This window comes from Manis javanica, chromosome 1, assembly GCF_040802235.1.
Source record: "Manis javanica isolate MJ-LG chromosome 1, MJ_LKY, whole genome shotgun sequence".
Classification (NCBI taxonomy): domain Eukaryota; kingdom Metazoa; phylum Chordata; class Mammalia; order Pholidota; family Manidae; genus Manis; species Manis javanica.
Genome location: NC_133156.1, coordinates 184659338 through 184680872, shown reverse-complemented (window position 1 = coordinate 184680872; position 21535 = coordinate 184659338). Strand labels below are relative to the sequence as shown.

The window sequence follows — 21535 nt, the reverse complement described above, 5'->3', positions numbered from 1 at the left end:
CTAACTTCCTTTCCCCATCATCCATTGGACATTAATGACCCCGCTGAGCCTTTAAATATCCTTGAATATGCATAAAAATCACTTGGGAATCTTGTTTTTAATACAGATCCCCAAGTCCTGTACCTAAAAGATAGTATTGTAATTAGTAGGGGATAGAGGCCAGGAATTTGTCTTGGTGTTGTCTTCCTTGGGTCCCTTGTACTGGGAGATTTGTGCACTTCCATAGCTTGAAGGACTATTTCCTTCCCCAGATTGGGGAAGTTTTCAGCAATTATTTTTTCAAAGACATTTTCTATCCCTTTTTCTCTCTCTTCTTCTTCTGGTACCCCTATAATGCGGATATTGCTCCATTTGGAATGGTCACACAGTTCTCTTAATATTCTTTCATTCCTAGAGACCCTAAATTTTCTCTGCCTTGGCTTCTTTGTATTCCTGTTCTCTGATTTATATTCCATTTACGGTCTCCTCTACCTCATCTAATCTGCTTTTACATCTCTCCATTGTATGTTTTGTTTCAGTTACTTTATTTTTTAAGGGGTCTATCTCCCTCCTGAATTCATCACCTTAGCTCTTGAATATTTTTCTGTGGCTCCATTAGCATGCTTTTGACTTTTTATTTGAATTCTTTTTCAGGAAGATTTGTGATTTCAGTCTCAATTTTTAAAAAATATTGGACATTAATGACCCCATTTTTAAATCTCCATTTTTAAAAAATAAGTCCCACAGATGCACTTTCAGAACATTGATATATGTAACCTTAAGTTTTCAGAATTGTGAAAATTTATCCTGCCTCAGGTTGGGAAATCCTATCTCAAGTTATGTTCAGATGACAGTCATCTTATTCAATATAATTTTGCAAGTTTGTTTTTAAGGAAAAGAAACCCATTCAAACTGCCTTGACCAGAAAGTAGGAATTATTGAAAGTATAGAGAAGTATCAGTTCCCATTATGGATTCCCAGGTGAGGGACCCCTGCTCTAAATAATTTCTGGGGTCAGTGTGGCAATAATATATAAAAACTACAACAATGACATCACAATGCCGGCGCCCTTTACCTCACTTCACCTCACAGCATAGGTGTTTTATCATTGCACATCATAAGAAGAAAGGGAGAGGAAAAAGATGGCAGTGTTAAGAAGTGAGGCAGAAATCTCCTCCCAAAACCACATATAATACAAAAATACAGCAAATACAACTAATCGTAAAAGAGTGACCAGAAATAAGTTGCACCAGCCAGTCTACCTCTGTGAAAAGAGAACATCTCAAGGAAAAGGGATTATGAAAAGGCAGAAGAACCTTGTTCAATCCAAAAATCCTCAAACTCCAGGAAGAGGGCTCAGTGAGACTGAAATCACAAATCTTCCTGAAAAAGAATTCAAATAAAAAGTCAAAAGCATGCTAATGGAGCCACGGAAAAATATTCAAGAGCTAAGGTGACAAATTCAGGGGGGAGATAGACCCCTTAAAAATTAAAGTAACTGAAACAAAACATACAATGGAGAGATTTAAAAGCAAATTAGATGAGGTAGAGGAGACCGTAAATGGAATAGAAATCTGAGAACAGGAATACAAAGAAGCCAAGGCATAGAAAATTTAGGATCTCTAGGAATGAAAGAATATTAAGAGAACTGTGTGACCATTCCAAATGGAGCAATATCCGCATTATAGGGGTACCAGAAGAAGAAGAGAGAGAAAACGGGATAGAAAGTGTCTTTGAAAAAATAATTGTTGAAAAATTCCCCAATCTGGGGAAGGAAATAGCCCTTCAAGCCATGGAAGTGCACAGATCTCCCAGTACAAGGGACCCAAGGAAGACAACACCAAGACATATAATAATTAAAATGGCAAAGATTAAGGACAAGGGCAGAGTATTGAAAGCAGCCAAAGAGAGAAAAAAAGTCACCTACAAAGGAAAACCCATCAAGCTATCATCAGACTTCTCAGCAGAAACCTTACAGGCCAGAAGGGAGTGGCATGATATATTCAATGCAATGAAACAGAAGGGCCTTAAACCAAAAATACTCTACCTAGCAAGATTATCATTTAAATTTGAAGGAGGGATTAAACAATTTCCAGATAAGCAAAAGTTGAGGGAATTTACCTCCCATAAACCATCTCTACAGGTATTTTAAACGGACTGTTCTAGATGGAAGTGCCCCTAAGGCTAAATAGCTGTCACCAGAGAAAATAAAATCACAGCAAGGAAAGTAGACCAATTATTTACTAAGCAGATACAAAATTTAATCAGCTACCCACAAAGTCAGTCAAAGGATACACAAAGAGTACAGAATATGACACCATACATATAAAGAGTGGAGGAGAAAGAAAAAGAAGGGAGAGAAAAAAGAATCTTCAGATTGTGTTTACAATAGGATAAGAAGCAAGTTAAGTTAGACTGTTAGATAGTAAAGAAGCTGCACTTGAACCTTTGGTAGGCACAAATCCAAAGCCTGCAATGGCAATAAGTACATGCCTATCAATAATCACCCTAAATGCAAATGGACTGAATGTACCAATCAAAAGACACAGAGTTACAGAATGGATAAAAAACAAGACCCATCTATATGCTGCCTACAAGAGACTCACTTTTCAAATGAAGAGTCTAAATTCACAATTAATGAAACTGGAAAAAGAAGAACAAATGAGGCCCAAAATCAGTAGACGGAGGGACATAATAAAGATCAGAGAAGAAATAAGTAAAATTGAGAAGAATAAAACAATAGAAAGAATTAATAAAGCCAAGAGCTGGTTCTTTGTGAAAATAAACAAAACAGATAAAACTCTAGTCAGACTTATCAAGAAAAAAAGAGAGTCTACACACATAAACAGAATCAGAAATGAGAAAGGAAAAATCACTACAGACACCTCAGAAATACAAAGAATTGTAAGAGAATACTATGAAAAATTATATGCTAACAAATTGGATAACCTAGAAAAAATGGACAATTTTCTAGAAAAACACAACCTTCCAAGACTGACCAAGGAAGAACCATAAAATTGAACAGACCAATTACCAGCAATGAAATTGAATCAGTTATCAAAAAATTACCAAGAACAAAATACCTGGACCAGATGGCTTCACTGCTGAATTTTATCAGACACTTAGAGAAGACCTAATACCCATCCTCCTTAAAGTCTTCCAAAAAGTAGAAGAGTAGGGAATACTTCCAAACTCATCTATGAGGCCAGCATAACTCTAATACCAAAACCAGGCAAAGACACCAAAAAAAGAAGAAAATTACAGACTAATATCCCTGATGAACACAGATGCAAAAATACTCAACAAAATATTAGCAAACCCAATTCAAAAATACATCAAAAAGATCATACATCATGATCAAGTGGGATTCATTCCAGGAATTCAAGGATGGTACAACATTCAAAAATCCATCAACATTATCTACTACATCAATAAAAAGAAGCACAAAAAATCACATGATATTCCCATAGATATTGAAAAAGCATTTGAAAAAATGCAACACCCATTCATGATAAAAACTTTCAACAAAATGGGTATAGAGGGCAAGTATTTCAACATAATAAAGGCCATATATGACAAACCCACAGTCAGCATCATACTTAGCAGTGAGAAGCTGAAAGCTTTTCCTCTGTGATTGGGAACAAGACAAGGATGCCCACTCTCCCCACTTCTATTCAACATACTAAGTGAGGTCCTTGCCATGGCAATCAGACAACACAAAAAAATAAAAGGCATCCAGATAGGTAAGGAAGGAGTCAAATTGTCACTATTTACAGATGACATGATATTATACATAAAAAACCCTAAAGACTCCACTCCAAACATACTAGAACTAATATCTGAATTCAGCAACATTGCAGATTACAAAATTAATACACAGAAATATGTTGTATTCCTATATACTAATGAAGAACTAGCAGAAAGAGAAATCAGGAAAACAATTCCATTCACAGTTATATCAAAAAGAATAAAATACCTAGGAATAAACCTAACCAAGGAGGTGAAAGACCCATACCCTGAAAACGACAAGACACTCTTGAGAGAAATTTAAGAGGACACTAATAAATGGAAATACATCCCATGCTCTTGGGTAGGAAGAATTAATATTGTCAAAATGGCCATCTTGCCTAAAACAATCTACAGATTCAGTGCAATTCCTATCAAAATACCTACAGCATTCTTCAACGAACTAGAAAAAATAGTTCCAAAATTCATATGGAACCACAAAAGACCCCAAATAGCCAAAAAAAAATCCTTAGAAGGAAGAATAAAGTGGGGGGATTACACTCCCCAACTTCAAGCTCTACTACAAAGCCACAGTAATAATTAAGACAATTTGGTACTGGCACAAGAACAGAGCCATAGATCATAGGAATAGAACAGAAAGCCCAGATACAAACCCACACATATATGGCCAATTTATATATGATAAAGGAGCCATGGACATGCAATGGGGAAATGACAGCCTCTTCAACACCTGATGTTGGCAAAACTGGACAGCTACATGCATGATAACGGAACTGGATTACTGTCTAACTCCCTACACAAAAGTAAACTCAAAATGGATAAAAGACCTGAATGTAAGTCATGAAACCATAAAACCCTTAGAAGAAAACAGGCAAAAGTCTCTTGAATATAAACATGAGCAACTTTTTCATGAACATATCTTTTTGGGCAAGGGAAACAAAAGCAAAAATGAACAAGTGGGACTATATCAAACTAAAAAGCTTCTGTACAGCAAAGGACACCATCAGTAGAACAAAAAGGCATCCTACAGTATGGGAGAATATATTCATAAATGACATATCTGATAAGGGGTTGATATCCAAAATATATAAAGAGCTCACACACCTCAATACCCAAAAAGCAAATAATCCAATTAAAAAATGGGCAGAGGATCTGAACAGACACTTCTCCAAAGAAGAAATTCAGATAGCCACACATGAAAGATGCTCCACATTGCTAATCATCAGAGAAATGCAAATTAAAATCACAATGAGGTATCACCTCACACTGGTTAGGATGGCCAACATCCAAAAGACAAGCCACAACAAATGCTGGCAAGGATGCAGAGAAAAGGGAACCCTCCTACATTGCTGGTGGGAATGTAAATTAGATCAACCATTGTGGAAAGCAATATGGAGGTTCCTCAAAAAACTAAAAATAGAAATGCCATTTGACCCAGGAATTCCACTCCTAGGAATTTACCCTAAGAATTCAGGATCACAGATTCAAAAAGACATATGCACCCCTATGTTTATCACAGCACTATTTACAATAGCCAAGAAATGGAAGCAACCTAAGTGTTCATCAGTAGAGGAATTGCTAAAGAAGTTGTACATATACACAATGGAATATTATTCAGCCATAAGAAGAAAACAAATCCTACCATTTGCAACAACATGGGTGGAGTTGGGGGTATTATGCTCAGTGAAATAAGCGAGGCAGAGAAAGACAAGGAATGAATGATTTCACTCATCTGTGGAGTATAACAACAAAGCAAAAACTGAAGGAACAAAACAGCAGCAGACTCACAGAATCCGAGAATGTACTAGTGGTTACCAAAGGGAAAGGGGTTGGAAAGGGTGGGTGGGAAGGGAGGGATAAGGGGATCATGGGGTATTATGATTAGCTCACATAATATAGTGGGGCATGGGGAAGGAAGTTTATCACAGATAAGACAAGTAGTGACTCTATAGCATCTTACCACGCTGATGGACAATGACTGTAATGGGGTATGTGGTGGTGACTTGATAATAGGGGAGAATGTAGTAACCACAATGTTGCTCATGTGAAACCTGAGCATAAGATTTTATGTCAATGATACCTTAATAAAAGAAAAACTGCAACAACATTTGAAACAATGCCCAAATGGTGCAAAATGTGATTAACAGGAGAATTGGGGGCTGATCATGAATCCTTTGGAAGCTCAGAGGTGGATTATTCTGGACCAGAGCCTTCATGAGTAGGATGGAAGACCTGAATCCCTGAAAAACCAAGGAAGGGTGATGGGGGGCACTAGAGAAGAGACGGCACAACCTCAGCCCTCAGGCTGTAAAAGAGCAAAGCACATTCCCAGGATAATAATAACACCTATCTGTCTGGTGGGAGAGTTCCAGGAAAGGAGTCAGGAGTAATGAGAAATAACCCTTGGCCTTGGGTTGGAACCAGATTCACAAGAACCTTGAAGGGGTCTTAACTTCAACTTAGTGGATGTAATCACTAAAACAGTTTGAACATCTAACAAGTGATATTTAAGAAGAGAATCTGATGGTAAATCTGTGTATATAGGAGGGGAAATGGGGTGTCCCAGAGGCAGAAGCCCAACCAAGAGTTGAATACAGAGTCTGGCCTTCAGATGGCTGGATCTGAACAGAAACAACTCTTATCTGCCCAAGGATTCCCATGAGCCATATGCCTACATCACTCAAGAGCTGGTTCCTACCCGAATAAGTAGATGCTTCTTATCTGCATAAATCAGTCCTTGAATATTTCATCTTCAGCAGTTCACCCAAGCCCAACATGAGCCAGATGCCTATAAAGCTCTTCCCACCCCCAAGTGGAAATAACTGAAAAGATGCTTAAGAAATTTTAACAAAACAGTCTCCCAAAAAGGGGGAAAAATCATTTGAGACTTTGGTCTCCAACCTTTTAGCTGAATGATAACATCCTTAGGAGATTTTATCTGGGAGTTGTGCAGTGGTTTCAATCCTTCCACCACTTGAACCCCCTGCTCATGGCAGCTGTTAATTCATTTGCTTGGACAGAGAATCAGGGACAAGTATAGCAGGGCTCCTCTTTCTCAAGTCAGACAGAAATAATTATGGCTTAAAAGTTGGATAACTTTTTCAGAAGTCAATTCATTTCTCCTTCTGGATACCGAAAAGAAGGCTCTTGTTTTTCCCCCATCTGAAGCATCTATTTCAGCTTGTTCCCATGGATGTTGTTTTGTGGCTGGTTTTTTCCTCATAATAAAATAGGACTGGGCTTAATTATGCAGAATAGGAGTACAGAGCAGCTCTCAATAAGCTCTCAGCCCTGAATGACCTTATTTTTAAGTCCCAAATCAAGATGCAAGGGCTAATGTTTATTCATTCATCCAGTACTCATTGAAAAACTTTAATGGTAGACTCTGGTCATTCCGTTACAAGTAAGGAGATAGAGACCCTGGCCAGGTGGAGCTTACAGTCTGGTCGAGGGACACATAAAAAGTAAATAAATAAACTTTTATATTGAAGTTATGATAAATGGAATAAAAGAAGTAACATACTACTGAGATTAAGAGTAAAGGTATTAACAGAGAATGCAGGCTCCTTTGAGGAGGTGACTGGAAGGGTGAAATGCAGCCACTCATAGGAAGAGCATCATTGGATAGGATAGAACATCCGGGCAGAGCACGGCCCTGAGATGGTGCACAGCAGAGGAATGAACAGGGGTGCTTAAGGTGGAGAATGGCAGGTGGTGAAGTGAAAAAACAAGCAAACAAGCCTTCAAGGCCGTGGTACTTTACCCTAAGGTCAGGGGAAAGCTATAGCCAGATGCAAAGTCTGACAGTAGAATAATCATGCTTGAAATCAAGACTCTCAGGGCATCTAGAGCTGTGGCACTTTTTCCATTTCCCCTATACATGGCCAGTAAAGAAATACTCAGGATGAATAGTAATGAGGCCCATGAAGAAGGAAAATCACCGTGATTTATCCGAGCATCTCTCTCCATCAGCATCTCTGCTTAGGCTCTTCCACAGCCACGCTCTGAAAAAGGACTTACCCGATCGTACAGATGAGGAAACTGAGGCATGGGAAGGCTGGATGAACTGCCCCAGCCCTACCTGCTCATCATGGTAGAGTGGGGAGTTTGAACCCAGGTCTGGCCACAGAGATCCTGCTCTTTCCACAGCCCCAGGCCATGAAGGTCTGAGGAAATGGGAAGTCACCCCTGGATTACTAGAAGCTGACCCAGGGCATGGCCTCATCCAGTCCCTGGACTTGCTGCTTCCTGTCTGATTCCTGTGATTTGGTGTTTCCACTGGTCCTCAACGCACTCTACCTTAAGGAAGAAGTACTTATGTGTCAAATTTGTATGATGGGTTATTTTGCATGGTGCTCTCCCTTGCTTTCCATTTTAGGTCTCATGGTTGGGATGTAGGGAAAAGGCAGGAAGAAATCAACAGCCTTAGGTAACTTATTTTGGAGCCAAGCATTGTTCCTTTATCCCATTTAGCACAGTCCATTTAAAAACCATAACAGCCCCGTAAAGGAAATATTCTTATTCCCGTTTTACAGATGAAGAAACAAAACCTCAGATCATTTTCCCCAGTGCAGACAGTTGTAAGGGGATGGAGGGGCTGGAACATAGTCCCATGATTCCAGAGACTATGCTTTCTCCTCCCTTTATTTCCTTAGGCAGGTAAAAATAGTAAAAGCCATCATTTCATGAGTTCTTAGGTGCTAGACACCCTGCAAAGCATTTTACATAGTCATCTCACCAAATTCTCATGACCACCATTTAAATGTAGATATTGTTGCCCCTTCAATGGAAGTAGACACTCTTAAGGACAGAGAGGTTAACTAATTTTCCAAGGCCACACAGCAGTGAGCAGTGATCCAGAATAGACCCAGGTCTGTCCTAACACCCAGGATGTGAATGACCACAGCACTCTCCTGAATAATACGGGGAGGCCAGGAAGCAGTTCCACTTCAGAGGAGACACTGAGGACAAAAAAATGTGGTGGCTTCATGCAGTTCACATAGGTACAGCAGACGCAAAACCGGAACCCAGGGGGTCTGACCCGTGGGTTGGTGGGGAACTCTTTTCCTTTTACCATGAGGTGGAGTCATCTCTGAAAATCTCTACTTCTGCTTGATGGGTGAAGTTCCATCACAATGAGAAGCTGGCAGCTTGACACCGGCTGAAAGGCTCGTCTTCCCTTCCACGTGTGCTCAGGACTGTACCTCTGAGGACGGAATTCTTGCTTTTGCAGAATCTGGTTGATGAAAGTCTGAGATAAAATTTGGATGGTTGGAAGATTGTAGCCCTTAAAGCCAGGACAACTGTAAAAGAAGCAACTATTCCTTTGCTGTCTCTTGTGGCTTCTTTGGGGAATTTCCACTGACCACAACTGGTAAATGTAGCGCCAGCCCTCAAGCGAAAATGTGAAGCAAAGGTCCGGCGAGTCTCCAGGGTCTTTATTTGTCTTTTCCAAAGTGCTGCAGGCAGTGAAATGGGACCCTGCATGAAAGCTGGGCTCAGATAACACTGGAGTGGGGCTGCAGCTTTGGATCTCAACACTTGGTCTGGTTACCACGATGCCAAGTCCTCCCAGCTGTGCCCACTCTGTGTGCAGTTGCCTGAGCACTGTCTATGAGAAGGAGAATCCAGTTACTGGCACCAGACCGACCCCTTCCAGGAGCATTTCCCTAGAATAAATATTTAAGCCTGCGTTGCGCTTCCTATTAATGTGAGGGTGAATCAGCACATAAGGCTTTCCGCATGTTGGATCAACAAAAAACAAGTACTGAGCAAACACAACTATATTTGCAAGGATTTCTCACAAGTTTTGGCATGAACATCCTTGTTATCAAGGAGGCTGTTAAGATCAGCCAAACTGAAGAATAAATCTACTCCATGGTGTATATAAAATCATTTTATTTACAAAAAACCAGACTGCATGCTGATTTCTCTCTCCCACTCTTTGGATGTAGAAGAAATGCACCTCCTAGTCTGGCCCAGACCCTCCCAAAGGCATGACAGAAGACAAAGCTGGCCTTCCAGGCCTTCTCTCCCACCTGCTCTCCCAAGGCCCCAGTCGGAACTGCTAAGGGTTTCCTTCCATTCAAAATCCATGTCACATTCCCACAGTCCTGGAAAGTGCCTGACTTCTGACAAATCCTCTTTCCACAGCTAGCAAAGGAGCAGGAAAGGCCAGTTCAGCAGCAGCAACCCTTCTCCTAAGGCAGTCTTATTTGTGATTAGAGAAAACCCGCTTCTCCTCCTTTACCCCACCTGAATCTGAATCCTGTCTTGACCTCAAGACTGCTGAGTCCTCTCTTCTCCACGGAGCCTCTCTCTGCCTTGCAGCCCAGTGGTACTAACTGTTGAAACCATCTGTTTGGCACTTGGATCTTGTTCATGCTGTGGATCTTAGACATGACACTCCTCCTGGTCACGTGCTAAATTGTGTAGTCACCGTTCCTGCTGCTCCGTCATCTCTCCCGTGGTGTGCACTGCTGTGCCTTGCATACGTATTCATCATAAAGCAATCCAGAGGACTGCACGGCATTCGTGACCTACACTGTATGACAACTGGGCAGTTTTGTGGTTTTGTCTCACGTAAAATCCTCTCTGCCGTTCCCCACCCTGTCTTCCAATGTTGTATCTATAAATGCTGGCATTCGGGGCTCCATTCACATCAGCAGGCCAGCATACAAAACATCAATAGAATCAGCTGTAGTTTATGTAGTGAGCAGAAAATCTTTTTTAAAATCCTGTGTCTCAACAGTCACTAATTAGACTCCGATTTGCACACATTCAGGCCATTTTAACCATTATTTCTATTAATTCTATTGGGCTTATTAAAAATTGCAGATGAAATAAAAATTCCCTTAGCTTGAAGAGGCTATGAAGATTGCAGAGGGGCATGTTCACTTAATCCCCATCACCCCCAGTCCTCCACGTCCTCCTCCTAGATCTCAGAATCTGTTAAGACCCATTGTAAAAGGAATAGCAGAATTTAGAACAAAATCCAGTGAAACACTGGATTTTAGCAGAGTTCAGCTCCCAAGGAGGGTCACTGACTTCGCCAATGCTCAGATCAACAAGCTCCTCTTACCAAATGAATGACATTTGGAGTTCACGGCTATCTGAGCTTTCCTTTTGAAAACAGGAGAGGGAAGTGGTTTCGTGGAACAAAATTAATTTCCTCGGTTTCAGCACGTTTGTCCAATGCTCCTCCATATCATACACTCATTGAGTGTGACAGTAACCAAGAGCAGAGCAGCATTTATTTAAAGAGCAGGTGCCCCCCACCAACAAAAACTTTTGCAGTTTTGAGAACAAACTTAATTGCCTAAAATTGAGGAATCTCTTAAAAATGTGTTTCTTGCATGTTATTTATTTGGTATAATGTACGAGTACACATAAGATCATGTATGAATCCCAGAAAGATATGTATAAACAGATTTTTATTATAAGTAATATGTATTTTGAATTTTAAGTTAAATTACTTTAAATGTTTGTTTTTGTTTAATTTTTATATTAAATAGAACTGATATGGATCTAGGATAATGTTTGTAGTTAACAACACATGTGCCTATTGGTTTAAAGTGTAGAGTGGAATTTAGTTAGGAGAAGTGACTATCTTTTTTTTTTTTAGAGATCAAACAGTTTCAAAATTCATGGGGGCAACATTGCCAGTCCTGAAGGTATGGATGAGCCAGTTGTGTGCCCCAAGCTGCCTGGCATTTTCTAAAAGCAGTAGTCCCCAGACTTAGCCAATGTATATTCTGCCACCAGATGTAATGGTGTATGTGGCCTTCTGTCGAAGTCTGGTGTTCTACCTACCAAACCCAGACATCTATGTTTTTCCCAAGTAAAGGAGTCAAGGCCTTTTACAAAGCAGGCCAGTCTAGATCTTAGACATGGAGACATGATAAACTTGTAGCATTATTGTTTAAAAAGATAAACTCTTTTTTAAAATGAAGGTGTTGAAAAAGGCCTTTTGGGAGGGTGGTCCCCAAAGGTGGTAGTGCTTAATAAGAGGAAGGTGTTACAAGATGCAGAATATGGCTTTGTTATACAAAGACCCTAAGATTATAGAGGAAAAAGACCAATACATAATATAATGCCAGTTTATTAAGCCATGCAGAAAGTGTGCCATTTATTCATGATTATTCATATGCCATTTGATAAATATTTATTCAGTGCCTACTATGTGCCAAGTAAGGCATTGTAGATATAGTAATGGGTAAAATAAATCTAATCCTTGCCCTTGTAGAGTCTAAGGAGGAAAATAAACACTGACCAAATAATCAAATACATAATTATAAACCATGATAAGTTCTCTGAAGGATAGTAATTCACACTAAAATGTGGATGGATACAGAAATATTCCATTAGCAAAATCACCAGGATGTAGGTAGCAAAACCCATATTAGATTTGGAAGGTGATAGAGAGAGTGAGGTTAAGGAAAACTGCTAGGTTTTTGTCTTACAGAACTAGTCAGATGTAATCGGTCAATAGATAGTTAACCCGAGGGCTAGACTCCTTCAAGCTCCAGACAGCTTAAAACCAGAATGTGCCCTTCACATCAAGTAAGACAGCAAGGAACACGCTGTGAAAGACTTTCTGAAAGAGGTGTGGAAGCAAAAAGCCCCTATACTGTGAATAGATAAGAGGCTGGTCTTTTATTAACACAAAAAAAATTCTCTAGCAGGAAATAGCCAAGTAAATATAACTGGTTGTTTACTGGGGAAGAAGGCAAGCAACTAGAAAAAGAAACTTAAGTGTGCCTCTGGTAAGGGCAGATTCCTGATAACTCCATGGAGATATTCACAGTTCTTTAAGAAGTCTTGAGGAATTTCTGCCTAAACTGAGAACTTTATGTAAAAGGACCTTAGATTTTAGAATCCAAAAAAATAAACTCTTATATACAGCCTGGACTGGTCCGCAATAGATTTTGTTCTAAGTTTATTAAATAGCTCATGTCCTTCTTTATGGATTTCAAATATGCTTTCCCATATATCTTCTTTTTGAAATCTGTCCAAAAGATAGTAGGAAAGTATTAACCTTCTTTCAGTGTTTTTCAGCAAATACGATTAAGCACAAGGCCAGTGGTGGGTGATGGCATAGAAGCATGAGTAACTGTCTTTGCCCAAAGGTAGCAGTGGTCATGACAGAAGGATGGTTGTCCCTTGAACAACACAGGATTTAGAGGCCCCGATCCCCTGCACAGTCGAAAATCTGTGTGTAAGTTTTAACTCCCCAGAAACTTAACTACAAATAGCCAACTCTTGACCAAAACCTTACTGATAACATAAACAATTAACACGTATTTTGTATTTATGTGTATTATATGCTGTATTCTTACAATAAAGGAAGAAGAGGAAAAAAATATTTTTTTGAATTGTTGCACATCTCCAAAAATGTTCCAATATATTTATTGAAAAAAATCCACATATATGTGGACGTGTGCAGTTCAAACCCAGGTTGGTTAAAGGTTGGCTGTAATAGTAACAGCTATCGTTGTTTGAAGAGCAAATATATGTAGACATTCTCATAAGTGCTTTACACTAAGGCTGTTCCAAGCACATTTCTGGGTGCCTTACTTTCATAACGGCACTTGTTGGCTGGTGGCCCAAGGTTGTTAAGTCACACTATCTGTTGACCGATTAACACCTGTCTGGTTCTGTCTGTAAGGCCAAAACCTCGTCAGTTTTCCTTGCTTTGACTCTTTTCCTTACTCTCCAATCCAATATGAATTTTACCATCTAAGTCCAATTGATTTTACAAACTAAATACTCTCTATTCATTTCTCTTATTCATTTTACCAGCATATAAGCCTTTTGAGGTCAGTGCTTTTCTTATTCCCATTTTACAGAAAAAGAATGAGATTCTTTAAACAGAGGTTTAATAACTTGTCCAAGTCCACATGACCAGGGCTTGGATTTGAACATAAATCCGGAGTCCAAGAGTAACTGACCTATCTCCGGAGCCCAGGTTCTTAAGAATAACAGCTCCCATTAGTTGAGGGCTGCCAGGCACTGTGCTATGGCCTGTGCCTATATATTCTCATTTAATCCTTACAACCCCACAACCTTCTGCAGTAGGTACTGTTCTTATCACACTTTCACAGACAAGGAAACAGAGACTCAGAGAGATTATGGAGTTGCCCAAGGTCACACTGCTCATGAACGAGTTGACCCAAGCAATTTAAAAATTCTAAGCTATTACTCAGTGTATTAAACTCTTCCCCAAAATTGGGGTTTGGAAACGTTACAGGATTTGTCAAGGACCATAAGGCAGATAAGTAGAGGACCAGGGCCAAAACCCAGCTCCTCACACTGGATTATATTGAAGGGATGTGGCCCTCACCCAGTCTCAGTGGCTGGTCATGAATTCTCTGACCTCTGACATCACCCTGGCCCTGTGTGAGTCTCTTCCACTCCATCTAGTGACATCCCTTCAGCGGTTTCCCAGGCTGTGTCTACACCTCTCCTGTGGCTACCACTGCCCAGGTGGGGGACAGGCCCTCTGCCTCCTCACCCCGATCCAGTCTCCTAAGCTGATCCGCTGTCTGCCACAGTTCAGATTGATTACCACACAGTCTGGGCTGCTAATAACCAAGGGAACCCCCCAAATCCACCCAGTGCCATGGTGACTTCCTACCTTTTGAAACCAGACATTTCAAACTAATAGAAGCCACAGTCTCAGACAAATCCTGCCCAACCCCCTCACTGATAAATATTACTCCATTGGCTGCAATACATCCCTTCCAGATGTTTTAAGTTAAGATTAGGAAAGCAGTGTTTTTACTGGATTGAATCACAGCACTTGGCTGACATTTTTTGGCCCTTCATACACTCCTTAGATTTATCAGCTAATTGCAGACACTTTGAGAGAATAATACAGCGTGTGTTTATTGTGACAAAATCTGCTAGTGTGTGTTTGTGGTCAAAGATTCACAGGTGCTTCCTTTACCCATCCCTGCTTAAGTGTTAATGTTGGTTTGAAAATGTTGGTTCAAAGTCAAGAACTTACATGGGTGAAAATTCCATGTATGTGTTTTGATGGAGTTTGAGGAATGGGGACAGAATAGATTCAATAGCTCAATTTTTTTCTTGGACTGTTTTGAACTCTTTAGTTATGGATGATAAAATGATTTATTAAGGGATGCCAAATGCCTGAGGAATTTTATTTGAAACATCAAAGAATAGCTTCGTGTTGTTCTAGTTCTACTATTTAATTAAATTTCTCCCTATGGATTAATTCTGTTTCTTCTCATGTGGCCTGTTTGGAGATAGTATCTGAGGACATGTTGAAGGGGGTGGCTACCTCCCTCAGTCATGGCAACCTCTGGCTGAGGTGGCCCTTCAGGCAGGAAGAGCCCAACAGCAGCAAACTGGGGAGGAAGAGGGTGGCCAGTCATCACAATTCAAGCAGGACTGTTGTCATCTGGGCTATGAGTCATCATACACCAGGATCCTGGCAAACCCCAGTCTTACGATGTTGCTGCAATACATAAAAGACCTAAAGGATTGGATCAGCCATTGGAAAGGGGAAGATGGAGAAGACAGCAGGGAAACAGATGCCCAGGGTATATCCTTGGGATCTCTGATCCCAAGTCAGAACAACCATGTAGAGAACTCAAGAGCTCAGTGGTGATACCAGGTCCCCAGAGACGGGTGTGTGAGGACCACTGACTCTTAACAGGTGGACCCAGGACATGGGGAGTTTGGGGCAGGCATACCCACCTGACATCTGCTAGGCTTGCGACTATCAGAGAACTGAGGCCACACCTGTGTTTGAGGTAGGCGGAGGTGGCTGGGGAAGCCAGAGGCCAAGGAAATGAGGAAAATGCTGACAAAAGGAAACAAACTGCTTCCTGCTGCAGAATCATTTAGCAGCTGAAAACAGAAGAATCAAAGTATGAAAATACCTTTAAATTGTACAAGAGTAGAAAGGAATGTCAGGAAAATAGCTGGAAATCTGAATTTTAGAATTGTCAGAAAGAGAAATCCTGCTTATGATTTTCTGGCATATACTTACCTAAAATACACAGTTATGAAGGAACTTGTTTCAGTGGATACATTTCAGTGTTTTATCGTGTGTACATCAGATTTTCTGAAGCATGTTCTTCATTTCCTTTCACAATGCTTCCCTATGAGGACACCCAGATTTCTCTCTGGAATGGGTAAATATTATCTCTTCTAAGAAACTGATTTGTTCTTATTCTACAGATTGAAAAATCTCGTAAATATTATCTGTCCTCCTCATTTGCTACTAAAAGGTTTTAGAACTAAATCCATGAGCCACTCCTAGCAAGGAAATATGCTCTTCACAGTATATTTTTTCTATACCATTCTCACTCCTTACTTAATCTTCCCCTTATTTTTCCTTTAAATTCATTTTCTCCCCTTTCGTAATTTGTCATATCTTTTATTTGATTATATTTTATATATGTATCACTTAGATGCTGGAACAAAAAAGCATATATAAATAAAAATATAAATGCAAATAAATGGGTATTTACCAATGCTAAAAGATGCTTTATTTTTTTATGGACTTAAAATTTTATAATTTCACTATTAATTCCTTTAACAAATGCCCCTTTCATAAATAAAGAAATGATTTCCTTCAGCCCTCTGAACCACCTCAACTTCCAAATTAAGTAAGGCCCATATAAAGATACTTTATGTGCTTGGTATTAACTTAGTTTCCTATACTTGTTCAAAATGCTTGACTGAAATTTTAGAATTAACCTTCAACAAGAGGCAGGAATCATAAATGGTAGGGGAAAGCGTAAGCCCTGCCAGTCAGATACCCTGCTTTGGCCAGAAGCAGCCTTCAATTATTAATGCCTGTGTGGCTACGGGGTTCTCCCAGGCTCTCCACTCAAGCCTACAAGAGTCTCATTTGGGAATGAAAGTACATTTCCATTTACGTAAGGCTAAAGGGTCTTCCAGCAGAGTGAGACACAACAAGCAGCCTTCAGAGCCCTCTCCTGAAACATCTTTCCAGACTTGTCCAACAAAAAGGACACTGAGTAATCTGAAAATGATCCTCAACAGGGCTGGCCATCCCCATCCTACCTCTCCAGCTTTTTCTACTATTACTAGTTCATTTCTACTTCTCAAGCTCCTTTTATGCCAGCTGAAGAGGTATGTATCTCTACTTTCTCACCTTTGCTCATGTCGTTCCCCGCCTGGACCCCAACCTTCCCCTAACTCACTCCTCTCCACTTGCCTGAGTCCTACCCATTCCAAGAACCTCTTCCCGATGTATAGCCCTCAGTGATTTCCCCCCATGAGCCCCTTAGTTCTTATTGTCTGCCCCTCCACCCTGGCACCTATCACATACGACTGGCCATTGTTATTTCTGTTTTCAAGTGTAAGTCTCATTTCCCCAACTAGATGTTTAATCTCTCCATAACGAGGACTGGCATATCACAGACTCAGTAAATATTTGCCAAAAGAAAAGATGAATGAATAGTTCTTACGGCATTTGGGACACCCAAAAGCATCGAACACAATGTCAGCTCGTTTAAATGTTTGACATTAATTATACTAATAAAGATGTAGCCCAGTACCTACCCACTATAATATAACATCCTTGAACCTAACTTTCTTAGTAGCTAAAACCAAAACCCTACTTCTGTGTTTTAAGTAGAATGCTGTGCTTTGACTGTTTTTTCCTCTCTTTCTAGATTTTAAAGAAATCCTGCATTGAAATTCTGGCAGCTGAACCATCTACCATATGTGCAGGAGGTAAATTGAAATTACATGCTAAGTCCTCTCATACAAATGATATTTTGAGTTCAAATTACATGTTTACTCATTATTGGTGAAAATGGGAGACAGAGACATGGAGAGAGAGGGTGGAAAGAAGAGGAGAAATCGCTAAATAAATTTGCTTCCAGGAGAAAAAAAAATGAAAGAAGTAACATGCCAGTTGTTGAAAAGCTTGAGAAAGTTTGTCCATATTCTCTTTTCTTGGGCACTAATTGTGAGAGTATTGCAGAAATCCGAGACCCCCACACAGCACCACCAACACCCTGCTCTGGGCAGAAGTGGAGCCTAACCCTCCATCTTCATGGCAGCCCTGATACACATGATGATCACAGCGATCATAGGCCAACCATGTTGATATACTTAATTATTTCATTGGTGTTGGCCTCTCTCCATAATTAATACATTGATCATAATCAACTACTCAATCTACCAGTCCTCACAAAATGGTGGTGGGAGCTCTGGCTGTCCCAAGAAGGGGCTATTATAATTTTGTCATTAATACTATTTATGCAAAGCATCAGCCTTTTTTGAGTTGCAATATTTTCTCTAACTGATCAAAAGTGGGGTCTTGCTATCATTTTGTATGGTAATGGACCACCAAAAATTTCAACCATGCTGGTTCTTTTTGTGTAATTCCTGGCAGGTTTCCCATCAGTCCCCTTTTATGTATTTAAAAAATATCATTTAGCAGTTATTGAATGCCAGGCAGTGTGCTAGGTGCCGGAGAAAAAAGGATAAACACTTGTGCTCCAGGAGCTTAAATCTTTCACCCATAGGGATTCACTGTTAAAATTACCTTTCTAGTCTCCCACAATGCCAAGTGCCAGTTATAAATTTATCACAGAAAATATATATCATGCATCAGTGTTAGAACTGAAGAACAACTTTCAGGCTTTTTCTAACACTGCGCATTTCAATTTCTTATAGTATATTTTATTGGTATAAATGCAGTAATTCCCTGAGAATTTAATTCCAGTTTCTTGGCTACATCTTAGAACAGCTGAAAGACTTTCAAGGAGTTGGATTCGCTGAATATGTGCCAACAGCAAGCCATTAAGTATATGTGTAAACATACAAAGTTGTTAACAATACTCAGTGACTATTTCAAGGAGTTGGATTCGCTGAATATGTGCCAACAGCAAGCCATTAAGTATATGTGTAAACATACAAAGTTGTTAACAATACTCAGTGACTAACTATTCAGAGATATATGTTAATTTACCAATGAAAAGCAATCAACAAAGGTTATCTAGTGACCTTTAAATAAATTGCTACCTGGTAACACAGATGGCAGGAAAAAATGTGGTTGCCACAGAGACAGAGCCAGTAAAATCTGTTGAAGAAAAAGAATTGTGAAATAATTACCTTTGCAAATTTGATAAAGGTATATATGACTACATGGACCCAGTGCCAGGGCCTTGTAAGGCATCTGTGCAGTGAGGAGCCTCAATTGGGTTCATAAGCCTCACGGTAAATACCTCTCTACAGTTTTGAAGATTTTTCATTTTAAAACAATTAGAAAACAGGGAAGTTCCTTAGTTGGGCAAAGAGTCCCATTCATGAAGACAACCCTGACTTGCAGTTTAGCAGTCCTACTGGATGTGTTGCAACCTTATAGTGAATCTCAAAGCTGAAAGGCAATAAATACAATTCCTGTTAATTCATAGCATAATCAATTCCCCTCCTACCCTGTAGAGTTCTTGCAAGCAGAGAAGGAATCTATTTCTCTCCACCCTACCCTGCCTAACAGTGTACCTGGTATCTAATAGGTGGCCAATAAATATTGCCTGAACGTGTTGATTTGTACATTCCTTCAACAACATGCACTGAATTTCGCCTAATTGATTCTTATTAACTCCTTTCACTTAACCATAAAAAGTTATTATCAAACCTTTGAGCTGATTGAAACAAAGCAAATTAGAAATTAATAGCCAACAGTGAACAAGATCAAAATAAAAACAAAACCTCGACCACTTGGACAACATAAAATTATCTTCCTAAGTATTATTGAATCAAAGAGTAGTAAACCGAAATCTCCTTGACATGCCACTGAGGTGTTTGAGACAATAAAAACATCATATATATAAATTTAATGACTACAGCACAGAAATATCAAGGTCCACAAGATCTGATCCTAGCAAATTATAGATTTTAATATGTTTCTCATTAAATGGAAAAAAGATAAATAAGAAGTAAAAGATTTTTTTAATCCAAGGAATCTTTCATTAGATATTTTTTAAATGTCTGGCATATGTGAAATATTGCCTATATTACAGACAAACAATAGTTTCCTGTTTTGGAGTAAACTATCCAATTCTATTTCCTTTATTTTTTATAAAGAAAAAATGAATACAAGACACAATGGAAGCTAGCCCTAAGTTTTGAAAAAGGCAAGCTTTTACCAATCTTGAATTAGAATCATAAGGTTAGATAATAACTTTACTGAGAAAAAAATGAAACTTCCAAAAGACATCCTCACACCAAAAGTTCTTCCATCAATTCCTTTAAGGTCTGTTGCTGAAGATCCTCTGGAGTAAGCATGGCTTTCATGAAGCACTAGAGCCCATTTCATTGTCCATGGCTGTGAACACTGGTCAGGTAGACCTAAGCATGACCACCTAATGATTTTCATCAGGCTACTTCGAGGACCCAGGGATTTACATGAAAGTGCTTTGCAAAGCATAACCTGCTATGCAGAACAGTGTGATGTTATTTATCGTCAACATTATTTTAATAAGGATTGAAGGTCAGTGTGAGAAGCATAATATGCATAACATCGTATTTGATGAGAAAAACATGCCTGTACGTTTCTCTCCTGAAAGAAAATTGGAGGTGCTTATTGGCAAAATTTGGAGTACCTGCAAAATGATTAGTTAATTCAGTATGTGTTGGAGAAAGGCAAGGAGTAACTGTCACATTTCTTAAGTATAAGGATGCTACTGAGCCCTAGACAAATTCGTAAGGAAGTAAAATTCACATCTATCAAACCTTTCCTTTCAGCCCGGTCCTCTCTATGAATTGCATCCCTTCCTTGACTCCAAAGCAGCCTCTGCTGTGGAACCGCCCCAGGCCTGTCCTATTCACGGTACTCTATGATGACAATTGCATTCCCCCAAGACAGCGATCTCAGCTGGCTCTCACCAACAGCTCTGCAATGGCCATAGTTCTGACAGCAACTGAGCTCTCAGGGAGGCAGTGAGACAGTGCACTGGGCAGACAACAAAACTGATCCAACACAGATCAGTGGGGCTGCAAATAACAAGGTACAGGGGAAAAACAAAACAAGGAGAGTCATAGCTATCTTCACAGCCAACAAGAATATCTCTGGCCAAAGAAAAGCTGATGTGACCTTAGGGTGCATCAGTACCCACCCTGTATCTAGGTCAAGAGAACTAACTCCACATCCTTCTATTCCATGTTCAGACCATGGTTCCAACTCCCACATTTTAGGAATCACATTGATAGAGGCCTGTCTGTAGAAGAGGTGGTAGACTTCCTCACTCCCTCCCTCCCTTCCTTCCTTCTTCCCTCCCTTTCTTTCTCTCTCTCTCTCTTTCCTTTCTTTTGTTGTTTCTTTCTTTTCCTTGCTTGCTTTCTCCTTTCCTTTTTCTTATCTTCTTTCCTTCCTTCTTTCTTTCCATAATTTCTCAGTTTCTCCTATGTACCAAGCAATATGAAAAGATATGAGTACAAAAATGCATAGAGCTTGCTCCCAATGCCCCATGAAACTCACAGTCCACTCTAGGAGATAGTCATGTGTTCAGATAAATTACAAAACCATGCACAAGCACTACAGCAGAGATCTGCTCAAAGAGCAGAGGGCGCACTAATGAGATGACTGTGGAACAAGGAAGGACTGAACCACAGAGATTAGACAAAGAATTGTGAAACAAGAGTATCTTCAAATATTTGGAGAATTTCCAAGCAAAAAGGAATTATTAGGCTTATTAGTTATAGCTTCAGGACACCACCAGGGAAAAGTTGGGGAGGAATTCAGTGAAGCAGATTTTGGGTTAACACATACAACTTTTACAACTAAAGCCTTCCAACA

At 39.7% G+C, this 21535-nt stretch overlaps 1 protein-coding gene across 4 annotated transcripts in view; it reads left to right on the top strand.

The window, feature by feature from the left end:
• ANTXR1 (ANTXR cell adhesion molecule 1) overlaps positions 1–21535 on the top strand; it is a 226771-nt gene that overhangs the window by 62100 nt on the left and 143136 nt on the right. For all 4 annotated transcript variants that reach the window (XR_012120811.1, XM_037022145.2, XM_073212205.1 and 1 more), the window contains exon 9: positions 17400–17460. Coding sequence is in view for 3 of the 4 variants with exons in the window: in XM_037022145.2 (XP_036878040.1) it covers positions 17400–17460 (61 nt within the window). In the remaining variant the exon portion in view is untranslated. The remainder of the gene's footprint in view (positions 1–17399; positions 17461–21535) is intronic.